General features: G+C 37.7%; 1 protein-coding gene across 1 annotated transcript in view; it reads left to right on the top strand.

Annotated features, from left to right (window-relative positions):
- SPON1 (spondin 1) overlaps positions 1-27055 on the top strand; it is a 144857-nt gene that overhangs the window by 18357 nt on the left and 99445 nt on the right. Inside the window, exons 3-4 of the mRNA XM_068147894.1 lie at positions 9927-10060; positions 26979-27052. Of these exons, the coding sequence (XP_068003995.1) occupies positions 9927-10060; positions 26979-27052 (208 nt within the window). The remainder of the gene's footprint in view (positions 1-9926; positions 10061-26978; positions 27053-27055) is intronic.

Raw genomic sequence — 27055 nt, forward strand, 5'->3', positions numbered from 1 at the left:
CCTCCCTCTTGGCCTGAGACTGCATATATTGAATTTCTACTTGCCCTAATGAAATTTCCAATGAAACAGCTTTATGTCTTCAAATACATATTCACTGGAATTAAATCCCTTTGATATTGGAATAAATTTGTGTCTGTTTGCGTTTTTTTTTCCCCGCTAAAGGTATTGTGCTGTCATCAGCATATATGAGATGGGAATAAACATTTTTAACTGGAAATTCTGTTTACAGCCATAGAGTAGACACATAAAGAGACCTTGTGCTTCAAAACAAAACATGCAAAATCATCAGGAGATGAAAACTTAGTCTGATGCCTACATTACAGTGTTGCCCTGAAATCTGCTTGCAGCTTCTGCTCTTTTGTGACAGTGCAATAAACTGTAGATTTTGGTTTTGCATGCAGCTGTAAGCAGTGTCATGGCAAGGGATGTAGGCAGGTCATGTCCCCCTTTCTTCCTCAGGTTTATTGCTCCTCTTGCTCCTTCTGCATCAGACCAGGTCAGAGCTGCCAGCCTTGGGCAGCATTAGTAGCAGCAGATGTGATGGCACAGCATGCAAGCGTCTGAGCTGCTGTCTGGCACCTTCTTGACCTGATCTGATTTCATGCATGTCCCTGATGTATGTCCGCCCTACCTCAGCCTTACTATGTGTCTGTCCTTCAGAAATTGCTGTCTTCTACCCATTTTTTCTTGGAAGTGCTCTCAGAATGTACAAAGAATTTCAGAAGTACATTGATCAAAATCCCTGCCTTTAATAACGTGGTTGCCCAGCTGGCTGCCCAGTACTTGCCAGAATTCACAGTTCGTGTGTTAATATGGAAGTACAACTCAGTGAACATTTTATTCAGTGTATCAGTTGAAGCAAAATGGGATCAGTCTTGCCACTGAGAATTATGAAGAGCTACTGTAGTATCGTGAGGGGGGGAGTACCACTTCAGGTGTTAATGCAGCAGCAGAGTTGGAGCTCTTCACTTCTTATAAATGTTTTGTAGCTTTTTAAAATGAAAGAGACAGTAATGTCTGTGTGAGAAGGCACCAGTTATTTTCTTAGTTTTATTTCTCTGGTGTAAAACTTCTTCAGTCTTCCTTCTCCATAGGAGAAAGCCTGTTCATTGAGGCATGTTTCTGATTGTAATGCCAAGTTTAGTGAGTGAAAATTGCATTGCACAAACCATATCTTCACTGTGCCCTACTTGGAATTAGTACAAAAGCAAGATGTGTTTTATATACGTGTGTGTGTATAAACTTTGAAACCTGGCTAAGGTTGTCAGTCTTTCTAATGTTAAATCTATGTACTAGTACAATTTGGTACAGTTCTGTTTCAGTTTACAGCTTTTATAGTGCTTCAGTTTACAGACCTGTGAAAAGTTTTATTATAAACCTTTACCACAATTCTTTGTTTTCAGTTTTTGTTCCAGAACCCCTTTCTGCATGGTTATTTCCTTTAGGAAGATTATACCATTCTGTACCGCGATGACATGATGATCAGTTCAAGAGAAAATAGAATTTTGAAATAAACCCCCTTCACTGGCAACCTTTGGCACTTTACATCACTTTTCTTTCTTGACATACATGTCCTGGCTTTGTTCCCCTCCTGAACGTTTTGTGCGAGGGACTATTTCAGAAAACTTGTCCAAACTACAGTTTAATGCAGATGCAGTTATGCTATTTGTTGTTGTGAGGTTTGTGTTTAGTCACAGCGCTTAACCCGCTTGGGTTTTGAAGAGAGCCTGCGAAAACTCTTGGAAAGAAACCAGAAGTCTGCACGTAAGACTTCCCATTTTGCCAAACTGTGGCTTCACTCTTGGGTAACTGCAGCGTGCCTTTCTCTTTTCCAGTAAGAGAGGATTCTGCTTCAGAACGCACAACTTGTTGATTCCTGTGAAACTCTCAGCAAGCCTGTTCAATTTACCAGAAGGATACTCTAGGCAATATGAAATTAGGGTTCATAGAAAACTGTGGACACAGAGGCAGGCAGGGTAGTTGTTCATGGATAGACTTTGTAACCTGTGGTGCCCTCTAAGTAAAGAAAGTATCTGTGCATTAGTAGTTCATCAGCACATCAAAAGCAAGAGGAGCCACAGCCTGGATTAGTATCTCTTGACTCTGCCTAATGTGCAGACACAGTCACATACACACAACAAACATGGTGGCTTTCTAATTGCTCCGAACTACTGTCAGGGCTCTCACAAGCCCTTCCTGACTTCGTGCAGCAATTCTGTGTGAACAGAGTTGCTGATCTGACAGTTGATGCAAATTGTTAAGCAAAATATTTGAGAGCTCTTTTAAGCAAGGTAAATACCTTCTTAAATTTATCTGCGTAAAGCCTGTGGTTCCAGCTGACCAGTATTTTTGTTCTAAATATGGGTTTAGCAGCAGATTAAGTCTCTCTGAAATAGATTATGTTCTGTACACAGTCATCTGAAAGCTACAGGAATCTGTGTGGAATCTGCTTGAACTGGGTTGGGATGTATATTTTGGCATTGAGACATTGACGAGGAACATGAATAGCAGATGTGCCAGAGCTGCTGATGCTTCAAAGCACCCACACCAAGCAGGACAGTAATGCTATTAAAAATATGTATATTCTGTAATCCTTAAATCCCTTCTTAACTTTAAATGAGGAGGTCCAAGTGAGGTAGTTATTCTTGGCAGTATATTCATAATGCTGAGTAATGTAATATTTTTTGAAATGAAGGATAAATGAGAAGCCTCAACAAGCTAAGCAGTGAGAAATGCTGAGCCAGTAATATGCACAGACTCACATTTTACTATGTATTTCAAGTGACTTTCAGCAGTTCTGGTGTACTGAATAGAGGAAGGGACATTTCCTTTGTACTTTGCTATCAAATGTTGTATTGTAGAAAAGTGTCACTTCTTACTAATATAATCAATACTATTATTGATTATATTAGTAAGGAAGCCCCATCTATGTTGCACTTATTATGACTCTGTGGAGTGCAAAGTTCCCTTGTCTGACAACGCTTCGATAAATGTGAGACAGAAAGGCTGAGGAGGAAGGCAGGCTGTTATCATCACTCTGCAGGGTGAACTTGAGACATAGAATGATGGCCTCAGTAGAAGAGCCATTTGACCAGCCACCATAAAATTTCTTCCTTATCTGATGTTTTAGGTGTCATCATTCTCATTGGTTGTTATTCTGTCTGAGACCTGTAACAGGACAGTTCTGCTTCCTAATTCTTGGAACCAAGTCTTGAATGTAGTATTTATTAATTTTTATTTAAGTGTTCATAAAATTTATTCCCTTTTCATCTGCTTGTTTCATGCTTCCAAATGTAAACTGTGTAGACCATATCTGAACCTTGATTTAATTGAAAAGCAAGTTCAGTCTTTCAGCTACTGCCTAACTTAATGGAATTAAAAACCAAAAAACACCACCCACAAGTTAATGTGTTTAAATCGTTCAGCATAGAGTCTGACCTAGAGTAAATTTACTCTAGATTTAGGTCTAACTTGATTAAATTATACATCAAGGCGAGCCAAAAGTTCTGTTTCTTTGAAACAAAAATGCTCAGTCTTTCCCAGAATCCTCATACATAATTTCAAATGTAGTCAAAGGAGCTGTGTAGACAGAACACAAAGCTTGAGGAATATAAAGTTAAGCCTTTTGTCATGCAAGGCACATGGAGGCTCATTGCTTTTGTACAAAAGGACACAAGTTCCTTTACATTGTTTATTTGTGCTGGTGTCCCTGGTGCTGCAACTAGTTTGTATGCTCTGATGGTTATGCCAGGGCACTCTCTTGGGCAAGAGTCAACTGGTGCACTTTGAATCTTTGTGTACCAAGGTGTGAAAAGCAAGTTCATCATTAAAATGATTTCCCATTTGTGATGAGGATTGGATAGCACTGTATGTATTCAGAAACTATCATCTTTTAAGGGATTTCATAAGGTGATACTATTTAAAAAACATTTTTGCCTATTCCCTGCCTTTTAAACATGAAATGAGAGAATTTTTCTTGGTCAAAATAGATACTTTTTAAAGAAAGTTACAGGTGGGACCTAATGAGAGTATAGCTATGAGAATGACAGTGTTCTGTGCCTAATATGGTTTCTCCAAGACTGTAAAAGTCGTATGTTATCTGGAGAAAGCTGGATTATCTGTCACCAGGACTAGTAATACAGTTTGATCAAGTAGCTTGAATCAATTTACCTAACTGTTTGCATAGAAATGTTAATGTTACAGTTAAGGAGACACATTGATAGAAAACAAAGATTAGATTTTGGACCTCAAGTCTCCTCTCAGTGACTACTTAAATGAAAACTGTCAATTCACAACAACCTGTACTTACTCATCACTTAGCTTCAGAGACAGATTATACTTAATTGGCCATTTTCAGTTTGCAAGTATAAGCCTTCAGCATAAGCCTGAGGTTATAACAACTCGAACATCTTACAACATTGATTAAGTTAACTGAGACTGGTTAAAAAAAAAAAAAGGCACACCAGCATTTTGCATTCAATAGGTGCTGTCAAGTTACTGTTATCTGTCAATGTGTGTATTTTTTTTCATGTATATTGAATTAAGTAAAGAGGAAATTCCTGACTGAGAGACTATGGAAAGCTTAAAAAAATAGCAAAGGCTTTTTAGTGTAACAGCTGACTGTGGAATACTTAACACACTTCAGGTTCTCATCATATTGAACTGTTTTCTTCCTCCTTTTGTTTGGATTGAATCTCAGAACAGCCCTGTTGCCTGCCCTGTTCATAATGTTTGTTTAGGCTGGAGAGCAACATGAATTACAAGCTGACTATAAGATTCTGGATAGTAAAAGTTTTTGAGATACTTTAATGCATAAAATTTTCACATGGGTTTCTATCAGTAGGGTTTTTTTTACCTTTTGCTCATCCAACACAGCCTTTTTTTAGCAATGAAAACACTATTCAGATTGCTTCTTTTAAAGAAGCACAGTTGGACAGAATTAAAATGCTTTTCCAAAGAACATATCGTACACAGATGATGGCTGGGTTTTGTATTTGGGTTTTGGGGGGGTGTTTTGGCTTTTTTGGGGTGTGTTGTTGGTTTGCATTGGGGCTTTTCCTCCCCTCGTTTCTTGGAAGATGATTTATAAATGACTTACCATTTCCTCTCCTTTTTTACATCCTCTGAAGATGTGATCTGACTGTCATTATACTACTTTATAGAACTGGAAGAGTCTTCCATGTTTGCATACCATGACTCCAACTACCTTGTGCCTAGAATGAAAGACACTACGACAAGCAGGTAGATGGACACACAGAGGCAGATAGATGGAGAGGGTAATGATTACAGAACTAAATCTGTTTTCCAATTACAGAAGTTGCTAGAACATAGTGCTAATCTGCAAGTGCATTTCAGGAATGCTTTTCTTCAATAGGTTTGCACGCTTTTCTCCAGTGCTCCCAGGTGTGGCTGTATGTCAGACAACTCCAGTTTTCTAGTGCAGTGCTAAAGCTGGCAAGCATTACTGAGAACCTAGAAGTGCTCTGTAGTGCTATACACCTTTGAATCGTAATCTACATCAAAATTGATTACTGTCATTTCATAAAAAGTCCCAGTTCTGATTCTTTTGATACTAAATACAGCCTCTGAAGGAAATACTGCATCTCGTAGTCAAAGAAACTTGTTATATGAAGCATATCTTTGATGTAGGTTTTTTTTTAACTGACTTTTTGTACATTATTGGTTTTCCATTCCATTTAATAAACTCTGTTCTAGATCGATCCCTAAAGGCCAAATATGATTACCAGTTCTTTTTATAATGCTAAAGTTTCTTCTAGGAGAAGATAGTTTTGCAACCTGGAAGAGAGACTCCATCTTAGTTCTTCCAAAGAAGAAAACTGCCCTCAAAAGTACTTATCTTGTAAACTTTGTGGGTTTGTTCTGTTTTTACTCAGTTGTTCCAGGAGAATGCAGCTGTTTCAGTGGGTGGAAAGTGATAATATGTCCACAGAACAAAAAATGGTGCTGAAGATCCTAGCCAGTGTTTTAAACTGAGGAAGTGGACATAAACCAGTAAAGGATTTTTGTAACTGAATCTACTTTTGTACTTGAAACTAAGTCCTTTTTATGGTGTATAGCATTTTGACTACTTTTTTAGTGCTGATATAAATCTGATGATAGAGTGGGCAAGTGCTTTAGTTTGAGTAACAGTTTACAGAAATCAGAAACTGATAGCAAGCTCTTTACCTCAGTATGAAATGTTAAGTTCTGAGAAAAGAAAACCACTCATTCGTCTAACAACTAAGCACTTTGCCAGTCCTGCTTTCCAGGAACACCCAAAACTTGTCCTGAACTTCATCAATGTTTGGAATATACAAAGAATGCAACACTGAGCCTCCCTTTTAATATTCTTACTTCCATGTTTGTAGATTTGCCCAAATTCAGCTAAATGCTACTTTTCCTGACACTCATTCAAATCTGGGTTAACTCCCAAGAGTCAGGGTTTACACTAGTTTCCCAGAGGAAATAAATTGGTCCAGTGAGATTACACTCGTAACTGGGAAGAGAACCCACACCAAAAACTAAATTAAGAGTTAATTTGTCAATTCTAAAGAATGGGTCACGTAGAGATCACCTTCTGAGACCTCATATTCTTTGGAAAAGTGTTTATTTTACTTTTTAGGATTTTTATCCAGCATGTAGTTAATTTGCTCACCCATTTCTGAAGATGTAAGGCTTTCCATTATAGATAACCTGGGGTTTAGAAGCTATAATTTTGCAAATGTCACATTTTAATCTGCATGCCTTTTTCCTGCCAGTTCTTTCCTTCATGCATATGTGGTCTGACTCAATTCCAGAAGAAAAAACAGGACTGCATTTTTTTCAAAGATTATGTATCTCTTTTCTCACCCAAAAATTGGCCAGCATACTTACTGCTTTCTCCTGTGTTATGTGTGAATGTAATAGTATCACCCACCACCCTAAAATACTGTGCCATTTGGAATCCTGTTATATCAGTACTGAACCCTTTCTCTATCACCTCTAAGAATTTGTAATAAATAATAAAGCCTCCACTGATATAGAAAGTAAAAAAACAAACATCTTTTAACCACTGTATTCGAAATGGATTTATATTCATCTGAGGTCCTAGAGTATGGATAGTTCTTTGATTTATTTAAATTAATTTAAAATATTCCTTAATCCTCTCAGATTAACTGGTGTCTGAGCTTTTTCAACTGGGTTAGGAGTTCTGTACTGTGTTCAGTCAAAATTAAGTGTCTTCGAAGAAAAACTAGGCAGAAGCTTTCTTAATAGGACTCCTTTTGGATGACTTTATTCCCACTAGACACTTATTGCCTAAGTCTTCTTGCTTTGATGGTTAGTGATGCAGGAAATACTAATTTATCCTCGAGGCTCAACTACTTCCTGTTCTTCCAGAATTATGTTCTAAAATGCAAACAGAACTTTTAAATTATTTCTTTACAGGCATCTGTAAATATTTATAATTTACTAGGTTCCAGGAATTGGGTAGGAAGTGGAAAAAATCCCTGTATTTCTGTGTTCTTTTGTTGCTGCTGGAAAAGGGCATGCATGTGCTCCAGGATAATAACTATCTGGAATTCAAACAAATATTTCATGTTCTAGCTTTGCAGTAGCCAGAAACTTGAGTTGTAATAACTACTCACAGTTGCTCACAACTCCTTCCATGTTAGTTGTTGGATTTGGTTTTGGTGTTCTTTGATTCCTTTTTTTTTTTCTTTGTTTGCTTTTGTTTTAATTGGAAAAAGCAGGGTTGATTCATAACATGGGGACAAGAACTTACTTCAAATGTGAATTCATAACAAATGGTCTATTATGATGACTGCTGGAGGAATGATATATTGGAATAGGAAAGCAGTAAAGTTCTGGTAATTGAAAATAGCAACTCTACCATTTGAGAGCATGGGCTCATTTCAGTTGGGCTTGTCAGGAGCCATTCATTAATGAAGTGTGTCAGACAAGCTCAACTAGATTTGAAAGAATCAACGTACGTGAAAGGTTCCTTGATCAATGTTGAATAGCTTTGGTCTGGTCATTCGTATACAAGTATTTGCATACCTGTAGTTCCTTAATCTTTCTTGACCTGAACATACTTCTGAAGTTTTTATGCAAGAATGTGAGTTTTGATACTACAGCAACAGTTTACATCTGACAAGACCATGGGGCTAGTGTAAATTGTACAGTAACTTGCAGTATTTGTTTTTCTAGGAAACCTGTCCTTTTAAGAGCTTTCAGATGATCTCCTAAGAGCCCCATCAGTGGGAAGTATCCTACTTCTATATAATGTATGCTAGTATTCCATTCTGCATGAGATGGTATAAAATCACCCAGTCTTCACCCAAAGCTTCCACCAAAATTGGGTTTTGATAGAGAATGGATTACAGAGAGAGGTGTATAAAAGGTCATTTGTTATGTTCCTGAATAATTGGAGACAGCTTATCTGAAAGATGAGTTTTATTTCTTTATTTTACCGTTGCAGGAATAATTCAGACAGAATAAATACAACTGATAGCCAAGACAGAATGTAGATTAGGGATTTTGTGACACTCAAGTGCATTAAATACTATCAAATGAAGACAGGAACTGTGCAGTGCCGTTTTAACCTTACACCAGATCACGTGCTTCACATTAATTAAAATCTAGCAAAGTGGTAGCTGTAAACATTGTGTTTACTTACAAAGGTTTTTACGAAGTGTTAAAATGTTGAAGAGTATTAATAGCTTGAGATTTAAAACTCATTAACCATTACCCTATTGACCAGCTAAATAGAGTTTCTCAGCAATCAGCTGGGCCAGTGCCCCTGGGTTCTGCTGTGGAAAACTAGGATTGTTTGTTGACTCAGCAAAAAGTGTTTTGGAATGCTGGCAGAATCAGTGGCTCGCACAACTCAGGTGCCTGCTCACTAAAGCAGACCTGGTCAAACTACAGATACTGCTACTTTTTCAGAAAGTAAGAGAGTCTTTTTTTTTTCCTGTCAAAATGCATGTTTAAAGTTACATTTACTGCCAGAAGGCTGCTTCTAACCTGTAATCTGTAAAAAGTGTGTATGTTATTAGAAATGTAATTAAGTCTTGTTATAAATCAATACATTCAGCTTATTTCTCAAAATGGTAAGGTTTCTAATTCACTACCTGAATCTTAACCCACAGTAGTGTGACTTGGGACTTCATCATATGAAAGTGGACCACTGAGTAATTTTGAAGAAACTTTCTACAATATCACAAGAGAGTTTCCAAATAAAACTTGGCAGCTTCTGATGAATTTTCATTGAGATGTGATGAACTGCAGGTTTAATGTACAGTCCGTGTGTATATGTAGTGAGAAAAATATTTTGTCTCCAGCACTTTTGAGTAAAATCCTTAGAAGACCATCAGTTCCAAATCAGCCTCTGGTTTTGTGTTGACTTGTACCACTTGAAAAGTTTAAAAAGGCAAAAATATGTGCAGGCTGCATTACATTACAGGCTCTGAGGTGTAGATAATTATGATTCACATGTTGTCTCTCTTGACCTGGAAAGTATTTTGATACCTTTAAGAATAAAAGTGTTTAAATAAAGGTTAGTCTGAAAAGCAAACAAAAACCAAACAAACTGAAGCCTCCTCTTCTCTAGCATGTGCTGTCTGTCCTAGCCAGTTGCCATACACAAAATAAATAAATGTTGAAGTTATGCATATTTTATTATTTTCAGCAGGAAGCTCCAGTAATCAGAATCTACGAAAAAGCTTATTTGCTTCTGTTCATCTAAAACTGAACTGTTCTTCTGTCTTTATTTTGTGGAATTTTATTTATAACATGTAGAAATCCAAATTCACCCAAGTAATGCTGAGCTAAGCAGAGTATTATAAGTAATCCTACTGAAGAAAAACATGAACTGACAAAATGTATTCAAGAGACATTGGCTATGTATGTCTTTATCTTTCCACATTCTTCTCTTTCTATTTCCTTAGATCATAGATGAAGAAGAAACACAGTTCATGAGTAATTGTCCTGTTGCTGTTACTGAGAGCACACCTAGACGAAGGACACGCATTCAAGTGTTTTGGACAGCTCCTCCTGCTGGTACAGGCTGTGTAATTCTGAAGTAAGTATTTTAAGGGATGTTAAACTGACCATTAAAGTAAAATTCAATTAATAATAAGTCTAGCATTTATTATGGTAAGAACTTCTGCAGTTCACAGGTGCTTCTTTTCTCCTTTGACACGCTTGACTAAGGGTAGTTCTACTTGCACACTTAAAACCCAACTATTCAGAAGTTACTGCAAGTCATCTTCTAGTACCAAACTGGTAACCCTAGTCAAACTTAGTAGGTTTTAACCATCCATCTGGTTGAGATTTGGGTGAAAAAAACCCATGAATCTAAGATGAGTAATAGGAATGTTCTGTAGAGTCAGAACTTTCTAAATGGACCATTATCATTAAAAACAGATCTATTTGTTTGGAGGTGAATGCTTTCATTTTAGAGGTGCTGGTTGTTCATTGATGTTTTCCTGTTATTTCTGCAATCCACTTCTAAAGCAAGTGTATTCATGCTTTTGAAGCAGTAGACAGGTAATATTAGGTGCACTTTGCTTTAGGGCCACTCATTTGTCTGTAGAATACTTCTTTCCATCAGTGGAAACTACAGGAGAAACATTGTCCTGTCTCTTACTAAGATTTTGCTTGTCAATATTTGTCAAATATGCATGGACAACTGAGATTTCTTTGCTTGCTTTGAATCTATGTCTGGGATAAGCTTTTGCAGTTGCAAAGCTGTGGCATGCAGTAGATCAAAGATTTTAAGACTTATCTGTACTGGGGATGCCTTTAAAGACACAAAATACCTCTAGGCTTTCAAGGAAATGCCAGCACAAAGGTTGTGCTGAGGATAACTCAGGCTAATTCAGGAAAATGTGTTAGTAAAATTGCAGTCAATTTCTAAACAGGCTGTAAAATTGCCACCAGCAAAACTGGTCCTTAGCTGTCTCCTCTCACCATTTGCTTTACTACTTCTCCTTTTGCTGGTTGGCGCAGGAGACGAATATTCTACTCTTCCACATCTATGGGGCTGATTATCCCCAGCCCTGACAGTGGCTGTGAAATACTCGCAAATCTTTGGCAGTGTGCTTCTACCTGCTGCCTCTCAGTATCACTAAAGTCATTTTGTCTCAGCTCATCAGTTGTAATGTGCACTGAAGCAGTTCAGAAACACACAGTCTTTTTTTAAAGCTGCGGACAGATGCGTATGCAATGCATTGCAGTAAAAATGTGAAGCCTGCTGCTTGCTGGCTGGTGAGGCCGGTTGTGTTAGAGTTTATATATGGAGCTTTATGAGAGCTCCTTGAGCAATCAGGAAGATTCTTTCAGCGTTGCTGAGCTGTTTATCAGTAAAGTTAGTTGCTTCTCCCTTCAGTACTGCCTCCCTCTTAGCTGCATGACAAATACTGCTTGAGGCACTTAATGCGTCACAGGTGTAATACTAAGGTGATGATGTTTTACACACCATTTTAAAGAGACAGCTTTGAACTTTAAGCCAATCCAATAGTGATATGCAATAACGCAAGCTGATGGATTTACTCACTTTTTTATTACTGTCATAAATAGAATTGGCATTACAAAAAACCCCAAAACAATCAACCCAAGAACTATACTTTTCTCACTGAAACTTACACATCTGTGACTGAAGTGGGTTCAGGGGCCTGCCTGGGTCTTGTCAGCAAAAGAATGTAGTAAAATACCACCAACTGCAAGAGCCTTGAAAAATGTTCCTTCTCTCTTCTCACTGCTGGTCAAATCATACTTGCCTTAGTAACTCAGTTCAAGAGAGGCTCCAAAAAGTAACACAGTCAGAATTGCCTTGAAAAATGACCAGAGTAAATCAGTGGCATATAACTTTCTCAGCCTGCTGGCAAGGTACATCAGTAGTAAGTACCAAGATAATAGGGAAATACCAAAATACAAATTTAGGTTAGCTGATTGGCACCAGTTCCTAGAATTTGTTTGGGCAGCTAGAAGAATGTTTTAGAATTTGAAGTTCAGGAGGAAGGGAAAAGGTTTTGGTGTTATAACTTCGTATTTACTGTGAGTTGCTGGTATCTGAGGTGTACATCTGCTGCTGAAAGTGAAAGGAAGTTGTTGGGTACTACATGAAAAATAAAAGCTTGGTCCCAGTAGTTGCTTTATTGACCTCAAAGGCTAAGTAACTGCTCCATTTCTGAGAACAGTTCAAAGAAATAGTGAAACAGTCATCGTTAGATTGAGTTGCTGATGCCACAAATGAACATTATAACATGGTATTTGTTTGTGTTGCAGTGCAGTTCTCAGTGGCACCATACATAGCAATCACTGGTATGATTTTGGCATTAAAAATATTTACATTTCTTCTTTTGTACGTAAAGCTTTGACCACATCTGAATTAGAGTTTACAGTCAGCATTCTTTATAAACATTCTTTATGGCCAGCTCCCATAGAACAGCACAGAAATGTTGGATACAGTTTTCAAAATCATTCTGTCATTTGTGAGAGCTTTAATGGTATGATAAAACCAGTAGTCTAAAAGCAGTTATTATTTCAAATAGTTATTCAAAGTCATCATGGAAAAATTCTGAAAGCTTGAGTTTTAGAGGAAACAAAAGCCCTCTGCATGGGCTGTGTTTGACAAGAGTGTGAATAGTTTTCATTATCAATATATATATATGTTTCAATCCTTGGAGACTGTACAGTCCTTTTAGAATTTTCAAAACAGAATGGCAGCATTTTGGACTCTGTTCCTAGTCTACTGACTTGTATGTATTGTGATATATATATATTGACCTGGAGAGATTAGAAGGTAGGGCACGTATCTTGCATAACTATATGGTCTTAGAGAAAGTGCTTCCACAGTAGCATTTGCTATTCTTCATGAGAGTTGCATTTCCTTGTGTTCAGCTTCTGATCCACTGAACTTCCTTCATCTTGCTATCAAACACTTCTCTCATTGGCTTATTTTCCTTTTTGTCTTTGTGCAAATAATTCCCCTTATCTAAAACTAGGACTTTATGTTTAACAGTAATTACAGCTTGATACTGTCTGCAATCAGAACTTGTTCTTTATTCCATCATTCAAGTTACTAATGAAAACAGTGATCCATTTGTAACCACCCTGAACTTGAAATCCTTCAGTGAGTTCTAAATGAGTTCTAAACTCATTTGGTTTGTTTTGAATATATGAACATTGCTGCCTAAAATATCCTGCCTTCTAATTCTGATGTAATCAATCTGGAAGCATTTTAATCAAAACTTTGGAGAAGTCTGCTAGCAGCCCTGAGGAGAGAGACTTGGGGGTGCTGGTGGACAAGAAGCTCAACATGAGCTCTCAGTGTGCACTTGCAGCCCGCAAAGCCAATCAGATCCTGGGCTGCATCAGGAGAAGTGTGGCTAGCAGGGCGAGGGAGGTGATCCTCCCCCTCTACTCAGCCCTGGTGAGACCCCACCTGGAGTACTGTGTCCAGTTCTGGAGCCCCTATTACAAGAGGGACGTGGAGGTGCTGGAACGTGTCCAGAGAAGGGCCACAAGGATGATCAGAGGGCTGGAGCACCTCTCCTATGAGGACAGACTGAAGGAGTTGGGGCTGTTTGGTCTGCAGAAGAGAAGGCTCCGAGGTGACCTAATTGTCGCCTTCCAGTATCTGAAGGGGGCCTACAGGAAGGCTGGGGAAGGACTTGTCAGGATCTCAGGAAGTGATAGGACTAGGGGGAATGGAATGAAGCTGGAGGTGGGGAGATTCAGGCTAAATGTGAGGAGGAGGTTCTTCACCATGAGAGTGGTGAAACCCTGGAATGGGTTGTCCAGGGAGGTGGTCGAGGCCCTGTCCCTGGAGGTGTTTAAGACCAGTCTGGACGAGGCTCTGTCCAGTCTGATCTAGTGTGGGGTGTCCCTGCCCTTGGCAGGGGGGTTGGAACTAGATGATCCTTGTGGTCCCTTCCAACCCTGAATGATACTATGATATACCTGTGTGTATACAAATCTAAAAAGATGTATGAAAAATCAAGAGAAATCTATAATCAATAGTATTTTTTCATGGGGAAAAAAATGTGTTAGAGAAGGATGAACCCTCAAAGATTTATTACTTCTATTTACATATCCTGAAGAGAAAATACAAAAAGATTTAAGACATGTAAGGAGGGAAGTTCTCTGAAGAATATTGCACTGAAAACTGATTTTGTCTGAATTTTTCTCCCAGTATGTGGGGAAATAAAACAGTAAACTGATTGCTTTCTGGCTAAGTCTCTAGTAGAGTCTGTCTGTTAATAAATTTCAAGTAAAGGAATGAAAAAAATATTCCATAATTTTCTTTGCTGTTTGTAAATGAAGATCATTGTTAATTTACAGCCTGACAGCTGTAGAACATTTGCAATTCAGCAGCAGCTGTCAGTAGCACTTCAGTTTATTTTACAAACAGATGTTTAATTTGACTTCCATGCCATTGTCAGTTTTTGAGGGAAAACAGAAAGGAAAGGAATAGAAATAATCATCATAGTCATAATTTGATTACCTTCCAAAATGTGAAGCAGGGTCACTATCGATGACATAAAAAATGCTTTAATTTTTTATTACTGAATGTTTTAAAGCAGTTTCTTTTCTAACCACATGAGCTGAAATAAAGCTTTCTCAGTCCAGGGTTAAGTGATTTGCCTTATGTCAGGAACCAAAGGCTTTATTTTAATTGAATAGGCTTCTGTCCCTTCACCCCCCCAATATGTATTTATTAATCAAAATGTCATACTATTACTACACTTTACAGATAGATTTTTGCCTCTGTATTAAAACTAGGGTACCAGTGAGCCCACTGTCATGCAAACTTATATTACAGTAAACAACATTGATGTCCTCATGTGACATCAACAAAAAATGAAGGGTAAATTTGCCCTAGGAATGATGAAATGAGATAATGAAAAAGCTGAGTAACATAACATGGCTTTTTAATTTTTATGACATATGATTTTATTCAGTGTGTGCCCATAAGAAGCTTTAATGTGTTTTTAGAACACCTCAACAAGATCCTCTGTTATTCAAAATACCTATAAACCCAGAGAAGGGAGTTGAAATGTTGACAGTCCTACAACACTTTGGAAGTTCTTAGATGTTACAAAGGCTAATGTTAATTAGTCATAAAGGTGGCACATCACATTGGTCGTTTGCTCCTTCATAACACAGCCTGTTCTGGTATTTCAAAAGAATGATTCTATGAGGGCACAGAAGTACACCTGCAGTTAAGAAGCTGTATTGGGTGTGCTGTTTTGTATAAAATTTTCCATGGTGGCAATTTATTTTTCCTAGCATGCTGAGTTCAGTATTTGCTGAACTGTCTGCATGTCCACAAAAAGCTAGAAGAGCTCTGCATAGCACATTTTACAGTTGAAATTTCAAGCCCAGCTATATTTCAGTATGGAAGGGAAACAGCTGAGTTAACAAAGTGTCAGATTCTGCCATCCTTACTTATATTGAGTAGTATTTACATTCTTGTGTAGATTTAGATATATTAACTTCAAGCCTCTCTAAGAATGATGCATTATGTAAATAAAGCATCCCGGAGCCTCTCTAAGAATGATGTATTATATAAATAAAGAGTCTTAGACCCTGAACATGGTATTTACCTTGATTCCTTTATTTATATATATTTTTAACAAAACACCACAAAATCAATTCTGATTTGTTTCCTTAAAGGAGCAGCTACAAGTATTGTTGCAATTCTTTAAAAATGATGAAAGGAAAAAAAACACCTGGAGAAGGAATTGCCCTTTGTGTCAAGTGGCTGTTGAATCAATTCTTGTTGTATTTCTACTTACATGATTTGGCAATTTTTGGAGGGGATTTGTGAAAGAATTGAAGTATAAACTTTAACCAGTAATTGTGTGGGCTGTTCCTTCCTTCTCTTTGCAGTAATGAGGTACCCACTTTTTCTGTCTTTTCTACTTCATTAGGCATGCTTTCATTGTCTTTTTATCTGACCAGCAGCAGTCTGGATGCTTCTTGCACTGCTTTCCTGAAAAAATGGATTTATTGCTCAGTCAGTTCATTGGTTCAGCAGAATATAGTTTGAAGTCTTGTGCTGCACCAGAAAGCTTACTTGATTTCTTTAATGGTTCCTGGGCGTTCATTTGCTGCAGAAATGATAGGCTTGCGTATGTAAGGGCTTGTGTCTAGAGGACACAATGAAGAGGATAATGAGCTTGGCACACCCTCACTGTAACTGTGTATGGCCTGCTGATACCCTTAATATGTATCAGTAACTTGTAAGTTCTACAGATTGCCTCTCTTAATGTTTCTTCCCATAGATTTCTCTGAAAATGGAATATAGTCTTGTCTGTACATAGAAAAACAGGTGTGCTCTCTTACGATGTAGTTGCCTTACACTTGTTTGCTCAAGTGGATAAATGATGAGACAAGGAACTTGTATACAAACTAGACAAAGGTTCCACGTTGCAGAGATGATGCCATAGAGAAATGATCATGTTAAACAAAGTTAATATAGATATTTTTAATAAATCATGGTCACAACATTATCTTCCATGTATTGAAAAATGCAAATAGCTTTTCATTTCTGTTCTGTATTTTTGCTACATAGTTCTGCTCACAAACTACTATGTTCAGGCAAGTAAATAAAACAAAGCTAAACTCATGCAGCCACTTGGCTCAGTGAGAATAAAGTTTTATGTGCTGTCCTTATAATTTTATAGTTTTCCAGTGGCTGCTCATCCAAAGAAATTCAGGCTGTGACTTTCTTCTGTTTAAGTGAAACTGAAGTTGGTAATTGATTTTAGTAGAAGATCAGTCAGCTCTCGAGTGTCATCAACAGTAGTGTAATATGGCATGACATGTCGAGGTTTTCAAAACTCCTTCAATATCAGCATATCTGATAATTGTATGTCTTCAATATTCAAAGCAAGCATTTCTTTCTGCCTGTGTAAATATTTGGTAACAGCAAATGAATGCCTGCTACGTAAAACAGTCAGATGTGTATACCTCATATTTTTGTCTTGAAGATCCGATTTTGTTTTCCTTTTTGCTTCAATTTCAAAACCTGAATCAATTATTGGGAGTTTTAAATTTCATTCCTTGGATGTGAATATCAAAACCATAATCAATTTGCCTATTTTACATACACGTACCTGAAAGGGGACCCCTGCTTGTCTCTACAATGTCTGAACCCTTGCTCCGTCTCCTCCTGTTCCTCCAATCACAGTTGGTGTATCTCTATCCACGTTGAAATATCTTTTTCAGGACTTCTAATGAAGTTAAGAGTCTTAATTAATTGCACTTTGGTTCCAAATAAAACGTGGAATGGCTTGATTCCAATCTATGCCTGCTTCCCAAAGCTGCTAATATGAAGGGTAATTTATCATCTTAATCCTTTCAATTACTGCTTATTACTGTTCACAATGCTCTTTCAACATTTTGTATCATGTATTCTTCTTGTCCTGATGATTGAGGGAGCTTTTGCTTAATTCCTGGTCTCTTAAGCATAATAGTAATCACCTCCTTCATGAAATGATGACCTTTATCTGAATCAACAAAACTTGAGGAGCCCCACAGAGGCAAAAAGGCGTCTTGATGCTGTTGATTTCTTTTCCTGTCCCTACTGTTGTATGCTGGTTTATTGTAAAGGCTTCAAAACACCTTGAGAAGAAATCAGTCACTTCCAAGGAGTTTCATGATCTCAGACTATTTTGGGGAGCTAATTTGTGTAATCTATATGTAATCACATTCCTATGCATATCTTGGACACTTTTTGATTCATTTCTAATGGCATCACTATTTCCTTAACCCTAAGAGTGTTGGTTTTTTTTCATTTTCATGCAACCTAGCTGGCAATTTTTCTTTCTCAGTTTCCTTTCTTGGTCATTTTATTTTGCTGTGCTGTAGTAGCATTACTGTATGTTTCATACGCTGATGGTCTGCTGCTGCTTAAGATGCAAAATTTCTTTTGTCATCCCATTCAGCTTCCTGACTCCTATTCCTTTGAGCCTTCAGCCATTTAATTCACAATTGATCCCCACATCAATTCCCATGATTATAAATCTCTTCCACACCAATCCTCATTCCAGCCTTTATCTTCTCCTAACCTAGTCAAACATCCAATATCAAATTCCCTTCTCACAATAAATTGAATCATGTAAAATTGCCACTGACCCAGCCTTTGTGGCCTTTAAACTTCAAGGATTACTGCAGCTGACTAGATCAGCATGTTTCTTGTACGGTGTCCCACTCAGGTTCAAGGCATGCATACCCTGGGCACTGTTGCCATCAATATAGTTGAAATTCAACTAGTGAACCAAACCTGAATTGTGCTGTAACTTTGTACTGAAATCCTTCAAGGTCTTCCTCAGTCCCATGTATAGGTGCTGTTTGTAAATGTTTGGGTATTGACCTTCTGTTCTGGGTTAATGAAGGTTTCTGAGGCTAATCTGTGCTTCAATAACATTAATGTCCAAAGAGCAAGAGAACTCTGAACTACCTGTCAGTGATGCTGCCAGAGTAGACTTTAAAGGAGTCAGCTTACTTCCTTTTAAAGGTAGTACATGTGATTACTTAATTTTCATGTTGTCCAAGCAGCTGCTAAGCATTCCCAAACAGACTGCAGAGCACAGCTCTGGTGTTGATGTTTTTATATATTGATAGTTTACTGGAGTTAGCTTGAGTTTTTGATCTGTTGTAGCAAAACTGCTACCGGTGTTACTGGTGTGGCAGCTAATCAGACACAATAGGATTGTATCAAATTTGGTATTTTTAGGGCTAAAGCCTGCAGGGCAAAACCCCTGCTATACAGGTTCCCTAACATGCATTCTCCAGAAATCTATGCACCGAAGTTTTTCAGCAGTATTTGCTACAAATCCCTACTACAAATAATTTTTGCAAGCAAAACAATTGTATGGGCTGTAGAATATTTTCATGTATTACTTTGATCATTCTTTGATAATTGTATTGCATGAGCAAGGTGGTCTTTCAGTATTTCTCAAATACAATTTGAATGTGTTTTCTTCCCTTGTACTGTCCCTTTAGATTGAAAGGTGGAAGGGGGAGAAGGAAAAGTTACACAGTTCAACCCTTTTGTCTTTAGTGGTTCATCCTTTTCTTTCATTTCTCTGTAATCAAATAGTTCAGCATAATCAACCAGTATCTCTTGGCATTATCTGTCTGCATATTCAGTAGGCTGCAGCCTCAGCTGTCAGTGAAAGCTCTTAGAAAAGCCCAGGTAGAAGAGATTCGGTTGTTACAGCTATTAATTCCTGAAAGCTGAAGCGAGTGTCGCAGCTGCACTAAGGAAATGGCGAGTCTCTTCGGCTGACAGTTCCATATCCAGTTCCAGTGGATTGTGGTGTTAGACTTAGCCTCAGTTACTTGAAGATACTGTATCAAAATTAAACTTCCCTAGGCAAATACATTAACAATTATTAAGGTTTCTTTTAAGAAATAGTATTGAGCATTTTAGTATCAAATCAAGTTAGCTTAGTTCTGGTGGGTGCTAATTTAGTCTGTTAATTGTGACTCTCTAATCTTCAGGCTTCTGTCAACTGAAATGAGGTGCAGATTTTTCTGGATTTCAGAACATCAAATATTTTGTTCCAATTTGAATTTCTGCTACTGAAAACCCAGTAATTAGTATTTTACAGGCAGATGAACCTGGGTAGGATGTTGCTTTTGACATGCCATTTTTTGTCTGTACAAGCAAAGAATTTACTCATTAAAATATAACTTCAGTATATTGCTAATTGACACCTCTTCCAAAACTACAATTGGGTAATGACAGCTGATGGTTTTTTATTGCCTAGAAATTATCTTACTTCCTTCCTGAACCTCCTAAGATTATTAAAGTCTCTATTTTTTTTTTTTTTTCCTGAAGTTTTGGGGATTTCTTTTCAAGCTCCATTAACTGGACACTCATGCTGATATGTAACTTGTACTTATTTTGCCTTTTTTAATATAATGCTTAAAAAACCAAAAAGTTTTTGTTTGGGGGGGTTTTTTTTAATACCCCCTAATCTGGAGTGGGGGAAGGTGGCTCGAGGAGAGAAGAATATATTTACAATATAAACAATAAAAGAAATATTGTAAAACAGCAAGTATGCTTTTAAAATTATTTTTCCTGTTCACACTCACTGTGCAGTAATGGCAAAATCAACACAAGTCAAATAGTGACAGCAAGGAATTTGAGGACTGGTGGAGAGTAATACGTATGGGAGGATTTGAAATACCACATCCCGGCATAGCAGGCAAAGTAGGATACAGACTGAAAATGTGGGGCATGGTTGGCTCTTTTTTTGCTTCTCTTGAGCACTCAGAGGAATTAAGACTTTGAGTTCCCTGCACAAGTGAGTGTCATACAAGCTGCACAGACCTTTTAAGCAGAAATAAAACAGTGCTTTATAAGTTGTGGGGTTTTGCTTTGATTTGATTTTAGTATTTGGTAGTTCTTTGCATCAGTTGTTATCACAAGCTGGCTCAATGAATGTAGCAATCAGGCAACATGATTTTGGGCTCATGAGCTTGGTAAAAACTACACTTCTACCTTCAATAGATTGTTCCCATCTGCTGTGCAAAACTAGTACTTAATAAAATAAATATATCATGCAGCCATGCAGTCCTGCCCAGTCTCTTCTGATTTTTGTCTTTATGTTATCATTTATAATGCTTACAATGGAAAGCCAAGGGGATGATACTTTCTACAAAATTGGTGGCTAGCAAAATGCTTGGTGAAGGTAGTCTGTGACTAGCAGTGGGCTTTAAACAGTGTGAGATTTTCTCAAAAGTCATAGACAAAATCATTCTTTCATCTTTTTTTGCCTTTGGTGGGGATTGTCGGTGTTTGGGGGGTTTGTTAGAGTTTTGTGTTATTGTTTAATATTTTCAAGTAATAGGTGTAGTGTGCCTGTCAGAAATGATTTTGCCAGGTCTGAGTTGTTTTTTCTGGAGATTTTGTATTTAATATTAATGTTTTGTGGCTATTCAAGCAACGGAGAGAGACCTTCTGAGGACAAATACAAGTTAGCAGCATATATAATTGTGTTTTGACTTGCAGCTTTTTGTTGTATAATTTATGATGGCTAACCAGCCCTGAAGTCAGTGAGCACATAATGGTAGGCCCAAGTGTGATATGGAGGACAACTAAGAGTACTTTGAAGCTACAGCAGATTTGTAAGACAAGTTTTAAGCTTTTTGCTCTTGCTGTGGGGCTTCTCCAATTACATTTTTCTGACAGTGCTGGTGAAATGTTGAAAAACTAAAAGTGAAGAGGGGTGTTGCAGCGTATATGTGTGCGCTGAATTTTTTAGAAGCAAGCAACTTTTGTTGTTTTTCATCTGACTAAGCTAGTAGAGAAAAGCCACTCATACTCTACAGGGATAGAAATGTTGAATTCTGGCAACACTGATAAACTTTGCATTAATGTTAATGTGCTTTATCCAACATCAAGTATTGAGTGTGGTCGGTTTGCTCAAACCATGTTAACATGCTTAAGAACAAACAAACCCACGATAAAAACCTCACCATTGTGTTAGCTTCTAAGTTACACATCTAGAAAGAAATCATTCCCTGCAAGTTTTCAGTAGTCCCGACCTTTGTCAACGATAGCTGATGACAAATGTAGTTTCTGGTGTAGATGGAGCTTGTTCCTTGGTGAGGCTGAACACAGTTTTCTAGTTGAAAATTATCTTGAAGCATGTCGTTCTCAAATACCCTACTAGTGTAAACATTCCTGGGCATCTAATGGCTGAAGGGTTGTATATGCTTTCAGGGGAATTAATTTTCTTATTCAGTAAATAAGTCTTATATATATATTAGAGGTGTTCAAGAGGGGATTGGAAGTGGCACTTGGTGCCGTGGTCTAGTAGTCATGAGGTCTTGGGTGAAAGGTCGGACTTGATGGTCATTGAAGTCTTTTCCAACCTTGTTGATTCTCTGATTCTAGCAAAATGAATGGTTTAGGTAAGCTGCTGGGAGTTTGTACATTTCCTGATCTTGTAAGTGCTTGAGAGAAACATAGGATTGTTTTTTAATGAGACGACACAGAGATGTAGTGAGAACATCTTGAATAATGCATGGAAATACAAAATCATCTAGCACGAAGCAAATTCAGGTAGATGAAGAAATGTGGCTTTTACTTCACATTCTAGTGCTGAGGTAAATGGTACTTTTCAGAAGTCCGTCTCTCCAAATGACAACAAAACTGCAAAAGCAAAGGAATGTGACTTCCTATTAATTTTTCTCAGTAGTGTTCTGAGGTAGGAAACAATTTGGAATAATGTAATCAGTAAGGTATGGAATAATTAAAGAAACTTATTTTGGTAGCTTAAAGGTCAAGACAGAGTTAACTCATAAGTTACATAGAGCAGAAGTTTCCTATCTGCAGTTCAGTAGTTTATGATTGCTTTTCAATATCCAAGTGAAACTTAGCATATCCTCATCAGCTGTGGCAAAAACCTGTTTTAGGAAAATGTAATTCTAATATTGTACTTAATGGGTTTGATGTAAGCTTAAAATATGTCATAGGAACAATTCTTATAGATCCTCTTCCTTACTACTTTTGTCACATCACTACACCCACAGAGGCAATTTAAAAGAAGATTATTTCTGTTGGTGCTAAGATTGACAAAAAGAGTAAGGAAGATGATCTAAAGCTGTTTCTGTGGAAGTGGGTGGGGTGGGAGGGAACCAACCCAACTCTGTTTCTGGTATGATATGGAGCATTCCTAAATGCTTGGTTCCAGGGAAGCCTTTCAGAGCAGGTTTTGCTCTCCCCATGCTCGGTTATGATCTGACCTGCCTGAGACAGGACAGACTCTGACCTGCTTGAATCCCACCTACAGCATTCTGAGGTAGTACTGTCAAAACAGTGACTAGAGAAACTACCTGATATGCCTTTATTTTTTTGTGAAAGAACTATAGAACAGAAATCATAAATAACACTTTAAGGAGGTGTCTGGTTTGGGTTTTTAATAGAAAACCAAGTGCTGCAAGGTGTATATGTGCCTGTAACATGAGGTTTTGCTCCTTAGTTTGGTGATGGAAAAGCTTTAACAGAAATCTAGAGGTATTGCTTTGAAGATAATAGGGAACAAACAGATTTTTGGAATCACATTTGTTTCCTCTTTCTTTTTTTTTTATTCCACAGAATACAGACAATCAAAAAGAAAATGCCAGTTAAAGATCCACTTAACATTGCTAATATGTAGGGGAAAGCAACCAGAGCTCCCTTTTCCATAAAGTTCAGGCAGCACTGGATGTTGGAAGTGGCAGACTAAGGAGATGCGTACCTTGTGCAAACTGTTAAAAGCTTTCTTACTCCGCTGTACAAGTTAGTCATTCCTTTGTAAAGCTGTTCTTGTAAGCCTCAAAACTGGAGGAAAGAATATTCCGTCCAAATCAGAACTTTTATAGAGGAATAAAACATAAACCCAAACAAATAAAATCAGTGGGAGGGAATAAAGGGTAGTGATTAAAAAGTGGGCAGATAGACTGATCAGGACTGTCTTCAACCTAGAGCTGATTACTAAAACAATACTTTAAAAATAATGAAATTTTGTTTCTGTCAGAGTATTTTTGCCTTTGTGTGCCTGCTTTTGGGATTTATGTATCCATCTAATATTCCAATCCTCATAATCAGTGGGAAACTCCTATGTAGATTATTTGCTCTATATATGATTTCAAACACCACTGGAGAGACAATGACTCAGAAAGCTGTGAAGCTGGTTTTGGTGGAAAAGGAACTGTTTCCTTGACAATTCATACTGACAAGCTAACTGCAGAAAAAAGGAATATAAGTACACTTCAGGCTTCAAAGAATCTTTCTACATTTTATTTCCAAAATAACTACTTCTGAAATTAAGTAGATTTGGGAGCTCCTTTATCAAGCAGATGATTTTATTTACTTGTTTGGATTTTTTAAGTGTTTTTTTGGGGAATGGTTTTGTTTGGTTTTGTTTGTTTGTTTTGAGTAAGTTTTGGAATACCTGTTCTTTAAATATTATTTTAAAGGTTGGTAGTGACTTCTGGAAGTTTAGTCCACCTGCCCACTTAAAGTAGGTGGTGTTACATCCTGTAGGTTGACTAGATACCTCAGGGATGTGCCTGAACAAGTCTTGAGTATCTCCAGGAGTAGAGATTTCATAACTTGTCTAGGCAACCTGTTCCAGTCTGGGATCGCTTGGAGAAAGGCTTTCCTTTTATCTCTGTGGCATTTCTCGTGTTCTCACTTACCTATTACCATGTATTTCTGAGGAGCATCTGGCTCTACCTCTTCTGCACCTTCCCATAGGTAGCTGAAGCAGTAGGCAGTAACATCCTCCCTTTACATTTTCTTCTTTAGCCTGAGTGTACCCATTTCTCTCAGCCTCTTCTCAGGAATCATAGGTTCCGTGAACCTTATGACCTTGATGACCTTTCACTGGACTTTTTCTAGTAATGCAATGTCTTTATCTAACTGGGAAGCCCTTAACTGTCTGTGTTATTGTAGATGTGGCCCCACAAGTACCAAAGGGAGGTGAAGAAATGAGATTCCTTGAACTAGTTTGCTGTGCTGTTGCTGAAACCACCCAAGAGGCTGGTGGCTATGTTGGCTGCAGTGGTGTGGGTAGCAGATACCCTGTACTGTACTGTTGTACCTTCATTATTCCATCCAGGCTGGGATCTGCCTTTTAAAGCATCTTGACCATGCATGAGTTGTGATGATGCATGTACATTTCAGCTCATCTCACTGTTACTTTGCCTTTTATCAGTCATCCTACATGACTGTTTTCCAGTGTTATGGCACAGTGTTTGAAAAACCATGGTCAAAGGTGTATCAAAAGTTGCCCATGTTTCATTGAGGCTATGTGAAATTATTGACTCTCAGTTGCAGTGTGACATCCAAAAAGTCTTTAAGTTATGTTTGTTTTGAATGTGAAGACTGGAGAAACTTAGGTAGCATGTCAGTGTCACAGCTTGACCATTAGGCTCATATTCTTGCTAGCTGTCATTTTCGTGGTTTTGTTTGCTTTATTTTTCTCTCTCCCATTTCTTGCTAGGAAATTCTGGAAAAGTTTTCTCAGCAAACTTTCATTCTACTTCTCACATACTTGGTCAGTCTTTTCTGGCACCATTTAAATTGTCCCATGACAGTTCTTATATTAATAAAAGACATATTTAACTGACCCTGGGTCTCATTTGATTCCTATTATTTGCTACAGGCAAATTTATCCCTAGTGTAGACACTCTCCTATAAAGATGAGGCCTAGGAGTTCCCCTTCACCAAATACTGGCAGATCATGCCCTTTTTTGTAAAAAGTCAATCTTGCTGATTTGTTTCACAATGTTTTTTCAAAGTTGTGGTTGCTTGTCTGTGTTGTCCTTCCCCTCCTGTAGAAAATGCCCAGCTCTAAGGATGAGAGCAAGCTATAGTTCCAGTTTGATCTAGCTTTAAGAGGTTTACAAAATTCAGTAATTCTTCTGGCTGCTTTATAATCTGAAAAGAACGATTCTTTCATATCCTGCTCTGACCTTATATCTTGGCAAAGAAAGCACAGTAAATTTGCATCTGATCTCTGATGATTGTCAAAGAAAGGTTTGCATCACTGCAACAACACTTCTAAACATATATAGTCTTAGTTTTCTTCTCTCTTCAATGGGCGTGAATGGGGAATAACTCTAGTAGGATCAGGATAACTATTTGCCTGTAAAGTTGAGATAAGACAAGAATCTGGCCCTTTTTATTTAGAGTTTAAAATACAAGCAATGGTAAAAAAATATTGCTGGAAAAATACACTCCCTTACTGGTAAAGAAAGAAGAGTGACAAAGTATGTACTCCTCAGAAAACTATGTCCAAAGGGTGTCTTTGAATTGAATTAAATTCTGTTTTCTTATAGAAAGATGATAAATTTTACATGTGGATTAAATGTTATAGTTAAAGAATAGTCAAAGAAGCTAGAAGTGTTTGCTTAGGACTGGAAATGTTTACCTGAGCTATTTGAACATGTTTCACAGTTGATTTTTATTTTTGACACTTGCCATGTAGTGGTTATGATACAGATGTGCAAGAGGAACTTTATCTTCCTCCTGCGCTGACTCAGAGAGCTTTCACGCAAAATTCAATTTGTGGTCTCTCAGGTGGGAGGCTAAATATTAGCTACATTTCAGCTGTGTACTATTCCAGCTGTTAAAAATAAAATGGCGCAGTAATTTTGGCATTTCCTCCCCATCCCCCACTAATCTGAGGCCTACCAACTTGTACTCTGTTTGAAATAAAAGTCTAAAATTTTCTAGATTCAATTAATCTTGAAGAGACTTGTCTTTTGGAACCTTTCAACTGCTTATGCTAGCTCTTTTTCTAACTCCTGCTTTTTATGATGTTTGTCTTCGGGATGCCATGTAATTGCCTATAAACAGCTGCCTCCTTTAGCTGTGCTGTTTTTCTGAAGTTGAATGTAATCTCAGCATTTTAATGTGAAATTTGATGGAAATATTGAATATTCAGTTGACTGTAATGCATTTCCAGAGCACAGCTCCTCACCATATTACTATGATCACTTCTCTAAAAGTAATAACATTTCAAATTCCTGTAAAATGTTATGAAATTCCAGTGCAAGTTGGAATCACAGTATCACAGTATAACTAAGGTTGGAAGAGACCTTGAGGATCATTGAGTCCAACCTATCAACACAGACTCCATGACTAGACCATGGCACCAAGTGCCACGTCCAATCCCCTCTTGAGCGCCTCCAGGGACAGTGACTCCACCACCTTCCTGGGCAGCCCATTCCAATGATGAACAACTTGCTTGGTGAAGAACTTCCTCCTCACCTTGAGTCTAAACCTCCCCTGGCGCAGCTTGAGACTGTGTCCCCTTGTTCTGGTGCTCTCTGTAGTTTTGTATTCTGCTTATATATCAGAAGAGGGAAGTATTCATAGGTTTTAGCAGTCCACTTCTGTCCTTCTGCTGCTTTATCATTATACATTTTCTTCTTCCTTTAAGCAATAAATACATTTTTAAACTCTTTTTTTCCCTTTGTAGAGCCAGCATTGTGCAGAAGCGCATCATTTATTTTCAAGATGAGGGTTCTCTCACCAAAAGAATTTGTGAACAAGGTA

This window comes from Melanerpes formicivorus, unplaced genomic scaffold (assembly GCF_026170545.1).
Source record: "Melanerpes formicivorus ecotype bairdi unplaced genomic scaffold, bMelFor1.0.p_v2 SCAF_16, whole genome shotgun sequence".
Classification (NCBI taxonomy): Eukaryota; Metazoa; Chordata; class Aves; order Piciformes; family Picidae; genus Melanerpes; species Melanerpes formicivorus.